The sequence below is a fragment of the Poecilia mexicana genome, unplaced genomic scaffold (genome assembly GCF_051168715.1).
Source record: "Poecilia mexicana isolate PSO_F unplaced genomic scaffold, ASM5116871v1 scaffold_7, whole genome shotgun sequence".
In the NCBI taxonomy this organism is placed as follows: Eukaryota; Metazoa; Chordata; class Actinopteri; order Cyprinodontiformes; family Poeciliidae; genus Poecilia; species Poecilia mexicana.
Genome location: NW_028263376.1, coordinates 16173665 through 16195320, shown reverse-complemented (window position 1 = coordinate 16195320; position 21656 = coordinate 16173665). Strand labels below are relative to the sequence as shown.

The 21656-nt window shown below is 35.8% G+C and overlaps 2 protein-coding genes across 2 annotated transcripts in view; one reads left to right on the top strand and one right to left on the bottom strand.

Moving 5' to 3' along the window:
- Positions 1–1874: 1874 nt before the first annotated feature.
- LOC106912494 (uncharacterized) lies at positions 1875–6908 on the bottom strand. Its single transcript, XM_088007156.1, has 5 exons — positions 6806–6908; positions 5611–5940; positions 5177–5494; positions 2520–2673; positions 1875–2425 (listed from the first exon to the last, which is right to left on the bottom strand). Exons 1-5 carry the CDS (start codon positions 6837–6839, stop codon positions 2278–2280), a joined length of 984 nt encoding a protein of 327 aa, XP_087863282.1. The 5' UTR covers positions 6840–6908; the 3' UTR covers positions 1875–2277.
- Positions 6909–10043: 3135 nt separating this feature from the next.
- Positions 10044–21656, top strand: part of ptpn22 (protein tyrosine phosphatase non-receptor type 22) — a 21493-nt gene continuing 9880 nt past the window's right edge. The window contains exons 1-8 of the mRNA XM_088007154.1: positions 10044–10341; positions 14856–14964; positions 16810–16886; positions 17029–17124; positions 17215–17253; positions 17347–17418; positions 17669–17728; positions 17934–18076. Coding sequence (XP_087863280.1) covers positions 10240–10341; positions 14856–14964; positions 16810–16886; positions 17029–17124; positions 17215–17253; positions 17347–17418; positions 17669–17728; positions 17934–18076 — 698 coding nt within the window. The 5' untranslated portion in view covers positions 10044–10239. The remainder of the gene's footprint in view (positions 10342–14855; positions 14965–16809; positions 16887–17028; positions 17125–17214; positions 17254–17346; positions 17419–17668; positions 17729–17933; positions 18077–21656) is intronic.

The window sequence follows — 21656 nt, the reverse complement described above, 5'->3', positions numbered from 1 at the left end:
CATTACGTATGGATGATATGCAAGTACGTATGGCATAACTTAAAGTTGTACAAGTTAATTCAGTTTTAATAATTTGATTTTTAAGGCAACACGTTTGCATATTTTTTTAAGTAAGGTGAACTAATAGATTCTACAATGCACTTGCACATTTCATTTACTACATTAAAAAAGTTGAGTAATTTATACATTAATTTATACAGTAATTTTACTTAATCTGCTTGATAAAATTAAGTTAATTTTACTTGGATTTTATTTTTCATGTTAAGAAATATATACATACTTTAAACAAAGAACAGTCCTGCCTGATCAACATAAATAAATTATGCAAATATTTTCCTTTTTTTTTTTTTAAGTAAACAGAAAGTAATTTTATCAGTGTAGATAACACAAGTGTACCTGAGGTTAAGGAATGGCTTTGTAACCCCCTCTGAACAGAGGAGACAAATTTGTCTTTCTTTTTTTAGGTCAGGACATGATTTTGTTGTACATTTAAGGGATTTCTTTTAGTGATTCTAGTTCTGGTGGTAATCAGGCCTGAGTGTGGACTTTGAATTAAACTGGTAATGTTACAGTTGACTCATAATTTAAAAAGTAGTTCATAATTTTTCCAGAAAGGGCCACAATTGTATGAATGTCTTTTTTCCATAATCTTTATTGAGATCATCTTTGTCTGATACTCAAATCTGTGTGATGGTCTGATAGCAAAAATAGATTAAATCTGTAGAGGAACACTTTTCCACAACTAATGTTGGTTCTGATCTCAGTTTCGGACCACTTTTGGTCTAAAATGTGACAGATCATGATCCCTGATCAAAACAAATTAGTGACAGATCTCTTGGTGAAGATATATCACAATCATGTCACTTTGCTTACAGAAAATTTTGAGCAGTCTATAAAATAACAAAGCAGATATAAACCATCCCACTGGCAGGTTTGAACTGACACATGGTAAAATGTTGGAATACTTCTCTTAGCTAAAGAAAATGATAGTACAAAGCTGCTAAACTACAAATATACAAAATCGAGAAATCAACAGCATGTGTTAATGGACCCAAATGAGAAAATAAATTTAAGCAGGATGCAACACAATAATTTTCAGAAAATATCTGTGAGACTTGAGCATTTTATAAAAATAAACTGGCAATGTCCTACTCCTTCCAACAATCTGTCTGAATGGAGCACAAGAAAATATCTAAACATCCTGCAGAGAACACAGAATGAATTTTAGGAAATTATGGGTGTGCCGTTATTGTCCTGAGTAACTATACACTGGCTTCCATTTCAGGAACACTCTTTTTTATAAACTATGGTTTCTGTTTGGCCATTTGCAATGCTTTGGGTGGGACAATGAAAATCCTGAAACAAGATATTAATAGAGTATGATGTAATATATAAACAGTTCCCACTAATTTTCTCTTCAACCTCTAAATCATAAATCTCCCGCAGAGCAACCCTCTGTGGAATGTGTCGATAAACAACTAGATAAACTTGTATTCAGGGTGATATAAAGCATTATTGTTCCTCCATAAAGCTTTTTGTAAGTGGTTTAAAGTTAAGACTTGGTCTCATCTGACCACAATTCGGGTTGCTTAACTATACATCTCACACCTTTAATGTTGTATTTTAAGAAAAAATAAAAACTGCTGACAACTTCTCAGTTATGTACCTTCTTTTGGGGTCTACTATATGAAATTTAAATACATCTCATTAAGGTTTGTGGTCATAAAGGATTTAAATGAATTTTTACACTTGCCAAATATGTGTAATATGGCAAAGTAAAAAAAAAAAGAACAAACATACATGTTGTGTATGTTTTATGTTTTAGGGTGTGCCATAATTGGAAGCAGAATTGTTTCTTACAGCACTCCAAACTGTTGCAATCTTTGAATCATAATTTTATTTTTTTTTACAACAAAACTACTGTTATATTATAGTACAAACATTTTGTGTTTTTTTATATTTACTTTGTTTTACATGTATTATAGGAAAGAGTTCAAACAACAAAACAAGTGTTTATCCATATAAATGTTCAAATTCAACTCAACATTTGTATAATAATTCATGTAAAAGCAAATTCTGGAAATTTGTGCAGTTATGGGGCACAGTTTTACCTTAAATATTAATTTCCATGCCATAACATGTCATTCAGTAATTCTACTTTATTTAGGCTTTAGGACATTTAAGCTTGAAATACAAATTGAGGTAAATACAGTTTCTTTAAAGATTACATCTGTACAAGGAGTCTTAAAATCAATTAAATTGACTAAAAAAATGATTTCACCCCATATTAAACTTTTTCCTCCTTCTGCCATGTTTCTTGTGTCTTGTTTTTGTACAGCTGATGAATATACACAGACTTATGATTAAGACTGTCACAGAACCCCATCGCAGCAGCTCATACCACAGTGGTACTCCAGTCCATGTGCTGTAAAAAAGAAGTGACAACTTTTTCAGATGAGTTATTTCAGTTCATTATGTATTATTTCCATCAGGGAGACAGTAAAAAGATGCATTCTAACCTGCTGAAAAACGCATGCATAGCAGTTTGATTGACTTGTAAAGACTGCTCTGAGGTTTCAGAGGGGATTTTTGTAGCTTCTATGCAGGTTGTTGTTGGTGAAGTTTCAGCCACAGTGGTCCTCATTCTGTCTGCGCAGTCATAAACAGGCTGCCCTAATAAATAAAAGCAAAATAAGAGCAGAACACTGTGGAAAACCGTTAATTTTAACAGCATGATAATAAAATATCAAGCCTCATAGATGTTCAAAAGCTCATATTTGTAAAATCTCACATTTTACGTATGTTTCATTTCTTTTTTCTTACCCAAGAAAAGTAAAACTATGTTCGTGTACCGGGGTCTTCCGTTACCTTTGTGACAGATGTGTTAGCTATCTGTCTTAAATGGTTAACACATTTTCTGTTCAGTTTTATTTTTTATGAGAACTTAAAAATAATCACCTTTTTATGGTCTGAATCATATTAAAATCCTCATGGTAATAAACCATAACCAGGCTGTGCCTTTTTTAAACAAGAGTACATCATGTTAAACCAGAGTATTAAACACTGAAGGCACCACAGAGTTAATATCGTGTGGTTCAAACCTTTCAGCTTGAACTAACCCCCTGCTGTATGACCATATAAATCCCTCACATGAATGCTGTTGATCTTTGGCCCACTTAACACACATGTGCTGCAGTTATTTGTTGTTTGTGGTTTTTTTGTTGATCACCACCACTTCCAAAGGCATGTGTCTTGATTCTGGTTGTAAAGGTTATCTTCTCTACATGCTTTAGATGTTTTATTTATTCAATGCACCCAATGTAAATTTATGAGTTAAGCACAGGCGTCTCACAAACCCTTTTAAATTAATGTGATTTCCTTTGAATCAGGTGCTCTGTAAAAGAGCACAGATGCAACTGAAAAAAGCTTGAAAAAGTCTCTTGGCCCAGCGTACAGAGATGTTGTCTGAGGATCCAACACTGGATTGGAATTGTACCAGAGTTGCATAATATTATCATTTGTTTTTTCAGCTGTTGGGAATAGGGCTAAAGGTTAGGGACAAACAGTTATCACATGGAAGCTGTTTGTGAAGATTAAAATCAATATCTTAATGAAATCCTGCAAAATTGTCCAGAACAGTCACTAAACAGACAGGCTTAACAAGAGGCGCGTTGTCTCAGATGAACAAAGGAGCATTTGAGCACAGAATTGCAGTTCTGTGCAATTCCCAAAACTAAGTCCTCTTCCCTATATATGTTCAATTCTTAAAGCTGCAGTATGTAACCTTTATAGACAATGTATGTTTTTCACATATTCATAAAATCTGTCTCTATGACAGAATATCATGAGATATACAACCAGTGAAAAAACAATTGCTTTTCACCTGTCACTTGACATTTTGCTAGATGCATGTTGGGACGAGCTGTTTTTTTACATTGCCAGTGTTTTTGTACAGTGAAATTGAGAGAGTGGCAACAAAATATAATGTAGTGAAAGATGCTGCAGTATATATATATATATATATATATATATATATATATATATATATATATATATATATATATATATATATATATATATATATATATATATATATATATATATATATATATATATATATATATATATATATATATATATATATATATATATATATATATATATATATATATATATATATATATATATATATAAAAGATCCACTAGAAAAGAAACAAATCTCAAAGAATCAAACTAAAATCTGTTAGAAGTCACTTTTCCAGCACTGCTTTTTAAAATCACAAACATGCTTCTTGATGTCCATCCTTGTTTACTATTTTCTCAGTCTACTGCCAGTTCTGAGTTCTCCCACACAGTTTTGTGGGAGAAGAATGTATGTTTGTGAGAGTAGCAGAATAAATTAAGGCTTTAACAGAGCCTTGTGAGTGGACACAGCTTGTTATTCTCAGTTAGGCTTGCATTATAATAAATAAATCACTGTATACTTTATATGCTGTTGCTCATCTGAATTCATTGCATTTCTGCTCCTCAACACATAAAACAACTGAACTGAAATTAAGTCTTATCCTTTACACCACAACCGTGACTTCAGTCTATTATATTTTATGACTTATTAACAGTAAAGTGCAGTCACGATGACCATAATTTCTGTTGTTGACATAAAGATGAGCAAAATCTCTTCTTAAAACTACCATGACAGTCTGTTTGCACAAGTAGAAGACCACAGGGTAGGCTACCACAGAGGAGGAACGTTAACATAGACAACCAAGAATCACAGTCATAAAATAGCAAGTCAAGCAGCAGGCACACATCTTCACCAGACCACTCACACACGGTTCTTCTTCCTGTAACATAAAGACTAAGTCGTGTGCATGTTTTTTTGTTTGACCACAAACACCAGCCTTATCAGCAGATTTGAGCTTCACTGGATGCTAGTATGTTCTCTCTAAAAGGACATTCAGTAACAACACCAAAGCTAATCATAGCTGTGCTACCATAAAAGTTCACATATGTAATAGAAAACAAGCAGATTTAAACAGAGTTGCATAAAAGCAAACATTAATTTTGTGAAACATTTAGTGTTATGTTCTGATTTGGCCACATAACATTCTATATGTTATTATTCTATTTATGTTCATTATTTGCTACATTTTATGAAGGATACTTTGGTTCTTACCAGGAATATTAGCAACATAGATGCAGCTGCTGTCATCAGGCAAGAGGGTCTTCACTGAAAGGGCATCACTCTGAGCATTGCTGATGCTGTTACTGGCAGAGCAGTAATAGTCGCTGTCCTCTGTTAACATGCTGCAGTGTAAGCTTAGATCTGAAGAGTTGAGGAGCAGGAAACTTTTGTGGTGAATGTTCTGATACCAGGCATAAAAAACATTGGTTCCCTTTGCATCACCACAGCGGATGGTCACTGGCTTCCCCCAGCATGTTGGACTGTCTGTCAGAGGAGTCAGGGGCCAAAGTCTGGGCTTAGACACTGGAACTGTCACAAAAAAGAGCAGTCAGTTTGAATCAGATTGGAAGCCAGTAAACAATACAATATCTAAAAGGAGAACACATTAATTTAGAGCTTTAAGTTAATTAATTTACGGCTCTTACCTAGAGTGACGGTCACTTTTATTGATGTCATTATGTCCGCATTCATTTTTTCGATCCCAATCCAATAAACATCAGAGTCCTCAATTTGGAGATTTGTTACCTTCACAAAGATATTATATCTTTGCACGTCAGATATGCTCAATCTGTTTTTATTTTTGGGTTTTGCAACACCGTCGGTATCCCGCAAAATGTCACAGTTATATCGAGAGGATCCTCTGCACCAATACTTCTTGCTGAACAGGAATTTACTTTCATAAGTGCAGACAATTGTGAATTCTCCTCCAATATATGCTCTGATGTCTCTTTTATTGCAGTGCAGCTGAAGGGTTGCTGAAAAATTCAAGACATATACTGTTTACAGAAGGGAAACACATCACTAGCCAGAGTTACTGGCATCCCTGATAAAGAGTCAGGGGTGCCAGCAAATAAAGATTTTTAGAGAAATCCAACATGACCCTGTATTACGGGCAGGATGTTAATTCTAACCATATGCCATATGTTGTGACTTAGCTCAGTTCTAACAGCACAAGTATGACTACATGTCCTTCTAGATATTTTCCTTAAAAAAATAAAATAAAAAATAAATCAAGTTGAATGTGCATATTGACACAAAATGTCAGATTTTTCAAAACTTTTCAGTGTAAAATTTTGGTAATGCAAGAAAACGTTAAAATTATTTTAAAGTTTATTACATCGTGCAGTAGAGCTGTAGATATCAGTAAACTTAGATATTCATCACAAAGGGAATATTTCTATGAGGATATTTACCTTTAATTCAACTTTCATTTATTCTTATTAACAAGGGAGAAAATAAAATAAAACATTATTTACTGTTTAAACATTCATCTGAAACTGATACATGGCATTTTGAAAAAACAATGTTATTTTTAACATTAAAATGTGTATTCATTAAAGTGTTCAAATTTTGAACAAAAGGTACTGGGGAATTTCACTGTAAGCAATGACAATAAAATTACCACTGAATTTACTTTGTATTTATTTATTTATCTAATACTTCTCATCTGACTTTATACAAGCGAAACAAACATTTAGTTTCTACTTCATCTACTCCATCATCTTTCCAGATATAAACAAATATTGGAAAACAATTATTTTATATGTTTTTATCTTTAAAACTAAAAACAATTAGCAAATAAACTAAGAAATAATAAATATTAAGTCACAGGTTACTCACTATGTACGAGCAAAAGTAGACACAATGTCTTCATGCTGATGTTAAAAGCTGCCCTCAGTTTTGATTGCTCGGAAAACTTAAAAGGTGGACTGCATGCTTTGAATTTCCTGTGTGAACCACTTTCGCCTCTTCATATAGACCCTCAGAGGAACATAGTCTGAGTATGTCACCTGCTCTTCTGCCTCAAACACATCTGCTTTTCCATTACATCACAGTCAGTGTTTCATGTTTATTATTGGACATTCTCAGAGGACCTCTTATGTACTGAAATCCACCTTTTTTATTCTTGTATTGAGCTGAAGAAAATTTGGGATTTAAGAATGAAGTGTCATATTTCCAGTTATTTTTCTGACCCACCTGCAGAATCGTGGATAGGACTCAAGGTAGGAAGGAAAAGTGCATGAGGATTTGGGGCTCAGGCTTCTGGAAACAGTGTCTATAAAGTAAGACATCGTGTGTGAGATGGGTGATAATGTGCAGGATAAATAATGAGATAAAGAGTGAGGAGCAGCTTATGGTCTTGTGATTCTCAGGGAGAATAAACAGAAGCCTACAGATCAGAGTTTGCCAAAACAGAGTTGGTTGGCTTGACTCTAACCAGAATAGGTAAACCATTAGGGGTCAAATGAGCTTCTTAGGAACCTCTGCAGGTGATTAGATAATTGTAGGAAGGTGTGTTGGCTGCTGAAGCTCGACTATGCCTATCAGCAGTGATCACCATTTGAAGGAAAAAGTCTGACAAGCACCGCCACACAACTCAGATCCTGACATTAAGTGCTAGCAGTACTTTATCAGTTCAAGTGTAGAGCAGGGGTGTCAAATATAAGGTCTATGGGCCAAACCCAGCCAGCTAGAGGGTTCAGTCTGGCCCACTGGATGAATCTGTAAAGTAGAATCATCCATAATGTCGGTTATTATGAGCATACAAACCCACTCTTCATAAAATCCAGAATTCTCAAATTTGACGAGCTTGTAGAATTTAAAATGGCTCAGTTTATGTTCAAAGTATCTAAAAAGTTGTTACCTGAGCACATACAGAGCACGTTTTCTGAAAGAGAAGGGGGGTATAACTTAAGGGGTCACTCAAACTTCAAGATCCGCAATTTTAGAACAACAAGAAAAAGCTTCTGTATTTCAATTAAAGGTGTAAAGTTATGGAACAAGTTACATGAAGATTTAAAACAAAGCAATAGTTTAACACAATTCAAAAGAAAGTACAAAGAGGTAATTTTCAATAGATACACATATGGGTGACAGAAAGCAATAAGGTGTGTATTGCAGATAACTTGGTGTAAGGGTTTAGAAAGACAAACCAGCATAAAATGGGAAAATGTATAGGTAAATATTAGTAACTGTTACTTCTGACTGCCACTTTGATTGTGATTTTTTTAATGACAGTAGGACTCTAAAGTTTCAAGTGTTTAAGGGGTAGGAGTTTATAAGTTCTCACTTCTTCCTACCCCATTTTGAGCATGATATGTTAACTGAAACAAAAAAATCTGTATTTTCTCTTCTTTCTTATGCACTTCTTGTTACTGTGCACTATTTTATTTTTATATTTGTATCATGTTCGAATAAATTTCATTTCATTTCATTTCATTTCAAATATTATATATAAAAAAGTAACTTGAAATTATTAGAAAGAAATGAAATTCCCAAATCCTAATTAGGGTTTGGGTGTGCACTGTGGTGTAATAAGATTATTTTAGTCTGAGAAAAAATACAGAGAATACCAGAGAGCCATATCTCAGATTTTTCATCTTCAAAAAGGATAAACCTCTTCTATAAGGACAGCCCCGCTTTTGTGAATTCTATAAATAATATGGATTTTACCAATTCTAAAATAATTTGATATAACATCAACAAGGCCGGATTGAGTTAGTGCACAACTAATAGTTTGCCTTTCAGCAGTTTTTCTCACCTTCTCCAGCTTCCCCACGGTTACAAACAGCACTCATGCTGTTTGTAAACCTGATTTGTGCTTCAGGCTTCTCCACAGCCTATCCCTAACCTGTCTGCTCCTTGAAACTCCTTGAACTTCATGGTGCTGTTTTGTTTGCTAATGTCCTTCACAAAACAGCTACTTATGAGATTAAAATGCATGACTTCACAAGGTATGTTACTGTAGGGAACGCTATCTAAAAGTATACAAAGAAAAGGTGCTAAATGCCACACTTTTAAGAGGTTCATCTCTTAAAAGCCATTAATAAATATGTCTATTTTCATTTAGCTTCATTTGAACTAATTTGTGTAGCTCTTTCACATAAATCTGTGTAAAACTCATCAAAATGTATAGTTTTATTGTGACAAAGGGTGAAAAAGTTTAAGGGTGTGAATACTTTAGCAAGAAACAGTTTTTCAAGTTATTGATGTTAGACCTGGTTATGCAGGTTAATGAATCAGAGGGTGTGCTTAGTTTTTGTTACCATAAAACAAAGTAAAACACTTTCTGCTTCTTTGTTTTTCTAGGGGCATGCTAACATAATTCTGATCTAAGAAATAACAAATAATCTTTTAAAAATAATGAACAGAAGAAAAGTGACTTTTACTTTGACTATAAATCACAGTGATTGTTGATCTCTGTACTGTCCTGCAGTAAATTGTTATATTTTGGTTTAAGTTTAGCACAAAGCCACTAGATGTCACCATGCTACTAACCCAATGTACGGCACCTGTTGATCACAGAAAAAAAATCATTTCACCTATTACAAATAGCTTAATTTTATTTGGAAAGTTTCCTCCGACATTAAGTGTAATTCATCTTCACAGGTGGGTAGTAATTAGGTTTGTTGAAGGATATTTGACACAACGTTTTTTCCTTTTGTGACAAAAAGTTCTTCTGGTAACTAATAAATAAGTTTTTGTGTAAATTGACAAACTGAGTCTTCACATTTTTAATAAGTGAAATCTAAAAGGATCTAGAACAGCTAGATGAAGACTTTTCAGAAAGCTCTCAGATGACCTTCCTTTGACCACTCTTAATTTCCAGCCGACATCCCTCTTCCACTCCTCGCCTGCATCCTGAATGTCGTCCAACAGGCTGTACAGCTTGCACAGCACTCTGACTTTTAGAGGCTGAGCTGTTTGGACGTGTTTAAAAGCACACATGCACGGCTCGGTTTGTTTTCTTGATGTTTCACTCCCGGTTCCATGGTAGCACTTGAACGCAGAGTGACTTTAGGACCCAGTGAGAGACAACGAGGGGGCGCGTCAGTCTGTTTAATCTGACCACAGAACCTGTAAGCTGACTTTTGCTTCCTCTGTGACACTTCACATGTTCCGTCACAGCAGTTCCTTGATGTAAGAGACGCGATAGAGAAGTGCACTGCAGTGCCACCATTAACACCAGACAACACCATGATCCGTGGACCAGGACCTTTGTGATCTGACATGCCTGTGAAGGAAACCCTGTCCCAGGCAGCAAACAGCCAATCATGGAGCAGCAGGCCTGGATTCTGAGGAGCATCCTGACCCAGCTGGAGAGTCAGGAGGCTGTGGATGAGGGGGCACCAAATTGTATTGCTGGGGAGTTTGCGGTGAGTCAGCTGTAACAGTTCAAGCGTTAAAGTTCTGCTTTTAAACAGGAATCCATGATGAATTCCTCTGTTTTACCTACATCTTTCCCTGTCTATGATGGAACCACGTAAAAGAAGTAAAGTGTTCTGTTATTGAGTGAACAGGCAAAATCTAAATGAAAACGAAAGCATATGGTCTTTCTCATTTGTAAGTCGTCATACTCAGCAAAAAGTACCAACAGCTTCCTAGGCACTTTAATGCTTCCTCTTTGCGAAGACGCGAAACACTGACGAGAAATCAGTGAGGAAGAAACATGTCTTCACCGCTTTAAAGTAGCAAAGACAAACAACCGTGGTAACCACATGTCCACACACACGCAGTCAATGGTGTAGGAGTTCATGTTTGACATCTTGTGGCATCCTGCTATTGATGACTGACAGCCTGAGGACAGCACTGTGTGTTTCCCATGCTGCCCCTCTGCCGTCCATCTAGACACCCCTGTTGCATCATTTCCTTAAAGGACAAAAAGGACTCTGTGTCGTTAGAGTCACAGACGGTCAGCAAGTCTTTCAACAGACTCTTAAGCTGACTGCCAAGCCCTCTGAACAAAAGGAACAGTGTCTCAGAGAGCCCCATCAGCATGGACGGGCCTTAATCCTGAGTCTCACTCGGTTAAAGGTGGGAGTCATCTGCTGGTATCAACTCATTTCATCTGGAGTGCATCATATGAAAATTGACTCCAGACCTCTGCCTTTAAACTTTGAGTCTGACTCTTTTTGGTACTTTTATGGGTTGTTTTGTTTAAAATATTTCCATATTTGTTATAGAAATGTTAGAAAAAGAAAATGAAATACAGAAAAATGTATTTTCCTCAAGCTTGGGAGATGTCCAAAGTTGCTAGCTGTAGCCATAAAGAACCTACAAAGCGGTCAGTGATCATACATCAGCATTGCTGAAGTCATTTCGGACCTACTTTTGCCTTCAGAATTGTTGTTATTCTTGACAAAAATTCAACAGTTATAAATTTTTATCTATATTGAAAAACTACAATGCAAATTTCCTGCTCCATCACTTTCCAAACGTGTTTGTAGGGTTGAGATCTGGGTACGATGGAGTAAATTTAATGTTATTATCAAGAAACCAGCTTCACATGATTTCAGACAACAGATAAAGTGATGCAGGCTGTTGCATTTAAATTATGTTCTATTAGAACTAATAGGTGCTAAGTGTGTAAAAGAAACCATCCCCCACACCTTCATACCAACACCGCAAGTCTGAACTGTTGACGCAACGCAGGATGGATTTATACTTTCATAATGTTTATGCCAAATTCTGCCACTACCATCTCAACTATAATCCAAAATCAATGGAGGAGGCAACATTTTTCCAATCTCCTACTGTTAAATGTTGGTGACCCTGTTCAAATTCTAGCCTTAATTTCCTGTTTTTAGCTTACAGGACTGCATCAGCTCATATGTCGTATTCAGAGATGTTGACATAATTTTAACTGCAGAAGCTACTTTAGTTTTCCTCCACATCCACACATCTAAATGCATTAAACTGCATGTGAGGCTAAGTTACTATCTATCTCAGAAAGGACTTGAATGTGCCTAACAAAGTGTCCAGTAGCCAACAACAAAGCTACAGGGAAGAAATAAGTTACAATTGTCTTCATAGGCCTTCAAATAATTTGAATATGCAAGGCAGCTGAACATGAAACTGATTGAGTTGCGTTCAACCTGCCATAGAAACCTCACATTCACACTTCACAAGAGATAGTGGAAATAAATTAAAAGTGGATTAGTTGCTGGTGAAACTGCCAAAAGAAAGAAAGTGGTCCTGATCGCCTATTTTAATTTTTAAAAGACCAGGTCTTAAAAACGTGAATAATTATGAGGGCACAAGGCAGCACTTAGAATATCTTGCGTTATCGAGGTGCATTTGCATTTTTTTCTCTCAGCCAGCCTCATTTGTATCTCTCCCTGTCTCTGTGCTCGCTTATTATTTCAGTATGTTAGAAAAAGCCCCTATCCTGTAAGTTAAAGATAACACTTATGCTGTTAATTTGGTTGTTAAATGCAAAAATAGCAGAAAGAGAAGGTTAAAAATTTCACGTCTGAAATACGTCTGGGCTGCTACACCTTCTCTTTGTTGTTCCTGCATACCAACATCTCCTGTGGATGAGTGCAAAACCTTTTTAACCATGCAATTAAACACCAGCATCCTCTCAGTTGCACAGATATTTAAATAACAACCTGATTGCATGGAGCATAATGCAGCAGACATCCATATCTTGAGGCTACAGCAAACTCACATGGCCTCTAAATGTGTTTGGCATCTCATTTAGTCAGTATCTCAAAATACTGATGTGACTTCCCTTTTAAGTAATAGAGGACGACTGTCTTCAAAATGAAAAGCTTTATAGCGTGAGTGTTTGTGTTACTTTCCTCTGTCCGCTGTATGTCTTTAACCATAGTACATAAAAACAGTTTAAGTGCAGGTTCAGATGCAAAGAAATGTCATGCATTTTGTGACACATTAAGTCTTGACACCCTCTGTGTATCATTTATGATACATGTATGTTTCGCATGTTGTATACATAGTCGCCTGACTATCTAGGGCTAAAAGTACAATGGTTTATAATTATTACCTAGTTCAGTCAGACAATAGGCTTGACTATGCTTCCGTGGGTTAGGATGAGCGAGTGAGTGAGTGAGTCTTCATTAACGCAGTTAGAGGATCTAAAAAGTATAACTTTAGATTAAGTAATGTCATTATCCGGCTGCAGAAGTTTGAGCAAGACCTGTGTCAATTTTGTGCCAGTGGCAAACATGTGCAGTAAATCTGCATCTCTAAATCCACTGAAATGTTTTAAATGTTCAAAAAATAAGGCAGATTTAATGACTTTCCCTTTGGTCTGACATGAAGGGCAACAATCAGCGAACATTAGTGATTTACAGGCTTAACTGATGGACTTTAGGAGACAGAAGACAGAAAAAAAGCAGCATTCTTGAAGAGTCATTTGACATACATTTTTATTTTGCCTTTCTTACCTTAAAATCAGAGTTGTAAATTAGGGGCACCTCAATCAAGATGTTTTTGTTTTCCCTAAATACAAATATGAGTCAATTCATAAGAGGCATTTAATTATACTTTAGTTTGTATTTTTTCCCCAGTAGTTTACTAAAATCAGTACAGTGCACATGCAATAAAATAGTTTACATTTAATCATTATCGTGTGCTCTGCATTGGTGCAGTGTAGCACATGATTCACTCACATTAATCTGCCTTCCTTCATCAAACAAAGGCCAATAGAACAGAAGAAATCGTTAAAATTAAAAAAAGAAAAGTTGTTCAAACTTAACGCACAACCTTATATTTTATGAAGAGTCTCTAAGGAACTGTCTGTACTGCTTTCCTGCAACAGCTGTCAATGTAAAATGTTTAAAGTTGGTAAATTTCAACCACTGGTTACAAGATGGATACCAAATCAATCAGCAGAATTTAGACCTGGATTAAGATTTTTTTAGAATACACAATGGCCTTTATGTATGATCTGGTTGGGTTAATCAAGCGATCTTGGAGTTCTTTCTTTCGAAATACAAAATGAAGCGTTGGCATGTTTCAAAATGGATTGTTGGAATGCTGCAGGCCTTGGCCTTTGCTTGAAATCTCTGCCCAATGAAACACACTACAGTGTGTACAAAATCACTAAAACTGTGAGTAAGGATGCAGACGTCCTTTGTAAAACTGAAAGATACCAACGAGGTTGGAGCTTACCTTGGCAGATGGGTTGGTTGCTGGAACCTTCTAGAGAGGGAGCAGATTGTCGTTTCATGTACATCAGATATTTGCAAATTACAGAAACATTGCATGTATTGGTCACTTCTCGCTTCTGATTGTGGTGAAAATGATCTTTTTCAATGAAATTCTGTTAAACTACCTAGGTATTCTTGGGCCCATTTCATATGCGCTTACAGCTGTCAGTTTCTCTATCTTCTTCTATCGCGAATGTTGTAGGATGTAGCATAATGTGGCCAATTTGTTGTTTTAAAGAGAACAAGAAGCATGAATATGAAAACGCTTCAGTGTCTCAGTTGCATTTTTATTTTAGCAAAATGGTGGTGTTTACTCATCAAGACGTATAAGGTTCTGTAATGTACAAAACCTCCCACTGAATACTTTTGTTGCAACATCTAAAACATTCAGTAAACACCAAGACATGCTTTAGAAAGTGCAAGTATATTAAAATATTGTTTTTGCACTGTAAATACTGTTCTTGCTAATATTATATTTTTCATATCTGATGCTGTTAAAACTCTCCTATGTTGAAAGAAATTGCTAGAAAAAGGAAGCCTCAAGCTGCAGCTTAAATGACTCTTTGTAAAAGAAATTTGGTTCATGGTGTGTTTGTTCCAATGCGGTTATATATAGAGACAGGGGAAAAAAAAGCCCAATGACATTTATACCGCCACAAGACACGAAAGCAAGGTAGTTAAAAATGTATGTTGTAAAAAAATCTTTTGTTTTTCAGAGGCTGAAAAACCAGTCAACAAAGTATCGCATTGACAAGGTCTTCTCCACCAAGACTGCAGAAAAGCAAGAAAACATCAAGAAGAATCGATACAAGGACATTGTTCCCTGTAAGTTGGGCTGAGTGCAAACCTGTGAAAACTGTGGCATGCATGTTTGTGCAAATGGTGTCATGACACCGAATGGTGATTCTAAATCTAGGTTTTAAGAAAGTGACAGACTGTCAGAGTTCGATGATACGGCTCTGAAAAACATCAGCATACAGTTGATCATAAATGTAACACCTGCATGGTTTTGGTAGTAATGCTGAGAACAATTTTATAATGACATAGTATTACTACATATATAGATGATTAACACTGTGTGCTTCTTTTTCACATTTGGATGGAAAACAAATGTTTCATAAAAAGAAAAAAACCTGCAAAACTGCTTGAATTAGAAGGTTTCCATTATGTTGCTGTTATGCCCTATGTATTCAGGGTGGCATCCTAAACCAAGTGCAGGAAACGTATTTGACTTTTTTATAAATTTCTTCTCTTTTTGCTTTATTGTCACAAACAGATTTTAACATTTTCCAGGAACAAGGAATCTGTCTGTTGAGAAGGGAAAACTGCTAAGATTTCAAATTGATTGAAAAAAGTAATTTCATTTTAAAAAAGCCTACAACTCCATATTTTATGTTAAATTGTAATCCGATTTAAAGCAAATACTTCCTGCAAAGCAATATTTTAAGCTTTCAGTTTATAGTCTGAGACAAAAAATAGAAATAACATCAGTGCCAATGAATCATTAATATTTAGAAAACGATGGGACACTACATGTCCTTTTAGACTTTATTCATCAAATAAAGACTACACTTACTTTGACTTTGGAGGGCTCATAACACGGTTGTACGTTGTAATCACAGTTTGCGTTGTTGACTTTTACATTTTGTGAAATTCAAAATGTTTCTGGCACAACTTCACAGACTCCCAAGGTAAATGGAAACGATAAAATAGCTGCAAAGACTACAGCAATACTACGAGTACTAAGAAGCAACTTCATTAGGAGACCAAGGCATTTTGGCTTGATGGTGTTTTGGAGTCTTCACTAAGCCTGTATTGTGAAACATCCTGACATGTAGGGCAAACTCTTCCTAGCCTTTGTGTCTGTCATCACATTCACATTGGTTTCCACATTAAGCCACTGTGACTTTAGCACAATTAAGTGGTAATGCTGCCTATTGGGTGTATGAGGTATCCTCTGTTGGAACTGAATGTCACACACTCAGCTGTGACACTGGCTTGTAAAATCTTCCCTCAAACTTAACAGTTACACCCTCTACAGTTCAGTCCAGATGTTTCTTCCACATCTAATTATTTAAATATTGTTCGCTGCGTTTCGGCCGAATCACTTTCCATCTGATTGCTTCACCGTGCCTAACTGCTTTGTCACTTCTTTTAAAACACTGGACATCTGTTGACATCTTTAGGCGATTTTACTGAAAACACCTTGCTTTCAGTAAGCCCACACATTGACAAAGACATTAAGATTCAGGGCTGGTTAGCTCATGTGATCAACCCCAACTACTTTCCAACCACATTTTGACATCAATAAAATCTTTCTGTGGACGTCTTTTTACCTTTGACTTTTTCATCACATTTCCATGTCTAGACGGAAGGTGATAGTATATTGTAGCTGAAATGTGCTTGGAGTGTTTGCAGAAACTTTAAAAGTCAGGCAAGGTGGTATACAACAAAATACATGCTGAATTCATCTTAACCATTTTCTGCTTTGCTTTTTGACTGTTATGAATGGTGCATCTGCAAAATTACATTCAGGCTTGCATTTTATCTTTACACTTCTGTGTTTGATGTAATTGTGTTTTGCTCTGTTGTTCAACAGGAAAATGAAAGGTTATGCAATCATTGAAATTTTACATTGTTGGTACTTTGACCACGTTTCTCCTCTTCCAGTTGACCACACCCGAGTAAAGCTCACCCTCACCACATCCAAAAAAGACTCCGACTACATCAATGCAAGTTATATTAAGGTAAGTTAAATGTACCTCATTTTCTCAGGAAGTAGCTCTGTTACTCATTTGGTGTGATAAGCAGTACAACTGATAATAATAACTATAACTCTGTAGTGTAAATAACAACATCCTTTTACTGTATGCTGTGTTCTGCTTACAGGGAGTTTCAGGATCCAGGGCGTATATTGCTACCCAGGGTCCGCTTCCACACACACTGGTGGACTTTTTACGGATGATTTGGGAATATAACATAAATGTTGGTCTGCTTGTCACTTGCTGTGTTTGTCAAAACGATGTTTTCTGTTATGATCCTGTTGAACTCCTCTCGTTTTGCTTCATTCCTCAGGTTATTGTCATGTCCTGTCGAGAATTTGAAATGGGGAAGGTAACGATGCCTTCCACGTAAAACAATGATTTCTCATTAATTTAAAATGAAAACATTTCAGAAGTAAATCTTTGTTTGTTTCTTTCTTTTTAGAAAAAGTGTGAAGTGTACTGGCCACAAAATCAACAGGATACTTTTGTATGCGAGGCTTTTACCGTCCACTGTGTGAGTAATTTTTGTCTCACTTTGTCACACTTCCCACTCAGACAGTTTCCTATAACTGTTTTAAAATACACTGACATTCCCGTTTTCCAGTTATCCACATCTGACACCCACAGCACGTCATGGAACGTTTGAACAATATGAACTTAAAAACATGAACAAAATAACTCATTTTTTTCTTTCTTGTATCGTATTATTTAGCCGTTTTTAATACTCAACCATCTTAAAAGTGTTTTTTCCCCCTTTTTTCCAGGATTCTGAGGAAAGTAAAGGAGACTATCTGACAAGGACGTTAAGGTTGACTTATCGCAACGTAAGCATTAAGTAGCTGTCATGGCATTTTCTCTGAGACAATCAAGAGATAAGGAACTGGTTTGTTGACAGCTACAACGACTGCAAACACAGACTGTAACCTCAAACCTCACTGACTTATTCAACTGATATGCTTGCAAACAAAAACATTTGACATAAAATTTGTGATGAACTGATCCCAAACATTTCAATTTTCTACTTTTCAGTGTAGCCGAACTTTGAAACAGCTGCATTACGTCAACTGGCCGGACCACGGCGTACCAGACACCATCCCACCCATCCTGGACATGCTGCATGAAATGCGCTGTTACCAGGCGCATGACGACATCCCCATATGCATCCACTGCAGGTCAGAAGCTTTACTGGTACCTGGGAATGTTACCCATTGTCTGCTGAGCAAAGACTTTTTCTTTTAACAAATATTCATTTATTTGTCTGTAAAAGATAAATGGCAAATATGTTGTCGATTATGTAAGCAATAATCATTTCTTAAACAATTTGACTTTTCTCTGTCTTTGAAGAAATAACCCTGGTGTAGATATTTAGTTTATCAGTTATACCACAAAAAAAATTATGTTCAAATAGAAAATCAAACTATAAAAAAATTCGTAACAAGGAAAAATTTTTTTTTTTTTTGCGTTTTCAGAATAATGCTGATGGTAATTCTAGACTTCTTAATCACATAGTCAAATGGCGCATTGTTAAACTGACAAAACCATTATTTTTGGGTTTACAAGAACAAAAAACACTCACCCCACACCTTCACTTCTGGTAAACGTGTCAGAGAACTTGGTTGACCACAAGGTTGTGTACATGGACCCCTTCTATTCTCATTGTGAATTCCCCAAAAGCTACCCAAATTACAACATGAAGGGCAACATTACCAGTCATGCAGACAAGTCACAGAGTGCTCACCACTCAAGAGATAAAAATAAATCTCATGGTGAATAACTTATTAACACACATAAGGCTGTTTTGATGATATGTAAAATAATAAAGGTTTACATATACCGTGTAGGACATGGGGGGTCTCAAAGAATTAAGCACAGAAACTTCATAATTGCAATATATTAATATAATATTAAGCTGCTTTCATATCCTGCCACACAAACATCTAGGAATGTCTCTTATACGTGCTTAAATGTGAGGAAATAAAGTTCATCTTTTGTTTTGTATAATATATATGCATTGTGTTGATGGGTGTATAATTAACTGTCTGCTCTCAATAGAGCAAGTTGCTTTTTGCTCTGATGTTTTTTTTTTATTATTATTTAAGATAAAAGTTTGAGAGCTCCAAAGTTCTTGAATGAATGTTAATTATAAAGTAATCCAGAGAAAACGTGTATGGCTATGACAACGTCAGTCACAGACAAAGCTTCTACAGTATATTGGATTGTTACAGCTGTTCCTTGCTATGGCATTGAAAAAGAAATGGCATAAAATTCAATGCAGTGGCACATACAATATGTATGATATATGTGTAAATATATGTAATGTGTTATATCCGATCAAATCAGGCATGCTGATTCAAGTCACTGTTTTTACTTTGGAATACTCATGCAATATAATGTAAATATGAAGTACATAATAATTCATACTTAAAGTGAGATAAATATTCACTTCTTTCAACAGTTTACTTATTTTTTGGACAGCTGGTAACAATGTGTTAACTCTGCTTGGAGGTCTGCTGTGAGGATTTGGGTTTTCACTGTGTTTATTTTGGCTTCTGTTCCTTGTGAGCCTCTGTGTTGTCCTGTCAGCCCCTGATTGTTCCCAGGTGTGTCTCACTCCCTTGATTACCCCGTGTGTATTTAAAGTCCACCTGTTGTCTCGTCTCTTGTCGGGTCCTCGTCTTTGTCAGCGTCAGTCTGTCAGTCGTCACAGTAGAACTGGTTAAGTCCTGTGTCGGTGTCAGCTCTCGTTTTTCAGTCCTCCATCAGTTGCTACCGGCAATTAGCTGTGAGCTATTCTGCCTGCATTGGACTGTTTGAGCTTCTCCTTATTAAATCATCATCTTCATCATCATCATCTGGGTCTCAGCATTCATTCTCACCACTACAAACTCACCACTTCATGACATCTGCAGACTTATATATTTGAGTCTGTTTTGTTTGAGTTCCTGGAATGATTATGGCTCAATCACAAGTTATGTAAATTATGTATTTGGTTAATGAAAAAAAAAAATCTTGCTATTTCACACTCATCTAAGAAAACAACAAACGTCTGTCTGCTCTTCATGTTTTTTTAGAGAATAGACGTTTCTTTCTCACACACTTCCCTTTGAAGTTAAACTTGTGCAGTCATTCTCAGATTGTACAGCAAGAATTTTAATATAAATATATAAATATCAAGCAATAAACCTGTTTTACGCAACATGACATTTTGAGTTTTTGGAGACATTTTATAACCTGAAAACACCAGATGTGGGTTTGTCATTAACTTTGAATTTCGTCCTCTCATCAATATCAAATTTATTTTTATACCACATTTAAAAATTACTGTAACAAATCAGTGATTAATCAAGTTACAACAAACGACAATGTAATTGAATGGCTGATTTTAGCTGCTTTAAATCATTTGACACTCATCAGCTGCAACTATCTTCATTTTGAAGGCTGAAGTGTCGTAATTTGTTGGAGTTTGAATGTAGTTTGATAACAGGTTTTGCTTACTGGTGCTATTGTTTCATCTAATCATCTTCATCAGCTGTTCCTCATCTGTGTAGCATTCAGTTATCATAGTCTCTAGTAGAAATACTGCGTGGTTCATTTAGTCTGTCATCTGTTGTTCCCACAGTGCTTATTTCTGATCTGTTCCCGGCTAATATGTTCTGTAATTAAAACCATCTTCTCTATTCACAATGCTCCTTATGTCTTCATCTCATTTTGGTCCCTAGCAACACCAAAACATGGCACTACATAGCCTTGTGTATGTCACCATGGTGTTCCCTCTCATTTCAACATTACAAACTGAATGTCTGAGGGTTAGGAAGGGCACATCAAGTTTAAAATGCTAAGTAACGATGTTCCCAGCATGTGATGTGTTATGGTAATGTGTAATTTTGCATATTTTACCTGAGGATATTGCTTTTTTATTACATTTTTTAGGCATTTCTACAATCAATTTTTCACTTGAATTTCGAATTTTTCAGTTTGGGTTAATCTGCTATGAATTATCCATGTGTCCAAATATGTTAAACTATTTTAGCTTACTGAAAACTATGTGTACAACTATACAAATAAGTGGAATAGTTTAAGGATAAATTAAGATTGACTAAGAAACATAAAGCTTGGCGACCTTGCAGGTCGTAACTCAAACTGTACAAACTGAGAACTGAAAAAGAAAAAGTTTGACCAGATTTAACACATTTATTGCAAAGGTAGCTTTAGCTTTAGAGATACAGGGAGATGTTCACACCTCAGTTCAATCATATTTTCAAAATGCCACTTTTTTACTATCACTGTTTGCTTTAAATGATTGTTTTAAATATTTGAAAGCTATTCCATTGATTTTATGCAAGCATCATACGTTTGAAGTTTGTTACCTCAAGAACACACATTACGGTTGATTTATTTGTTTAGTTTTTGCACCTTGATGTGTGAACATCGTTTGCGATGCAGAAAGAGGTTTGACTGATGCCAATGTGTTACTTGTGGGTACATGTCCTCGTGCATCAGGCCTGAGTCGTCAGGGCCCTCCTCTTTTTTTTTTTTGACAGGAAATGCACGTAGGTGGTGAACCAACGGCCCACTGCACTTTAAAACGCACACATGGGCTTTCCTTCTGAGTTTTTCCACCATTTGCGTTGTGGTTTCATCACTCACCTTTATCATTTATTCAAGATTGCATAAAGTTACGGCCTTCAAATATGAATGATTCAGGCAGAAAACCGCCTGTGTGTTGTGCGCTGGAATAAATTAATTAGATCC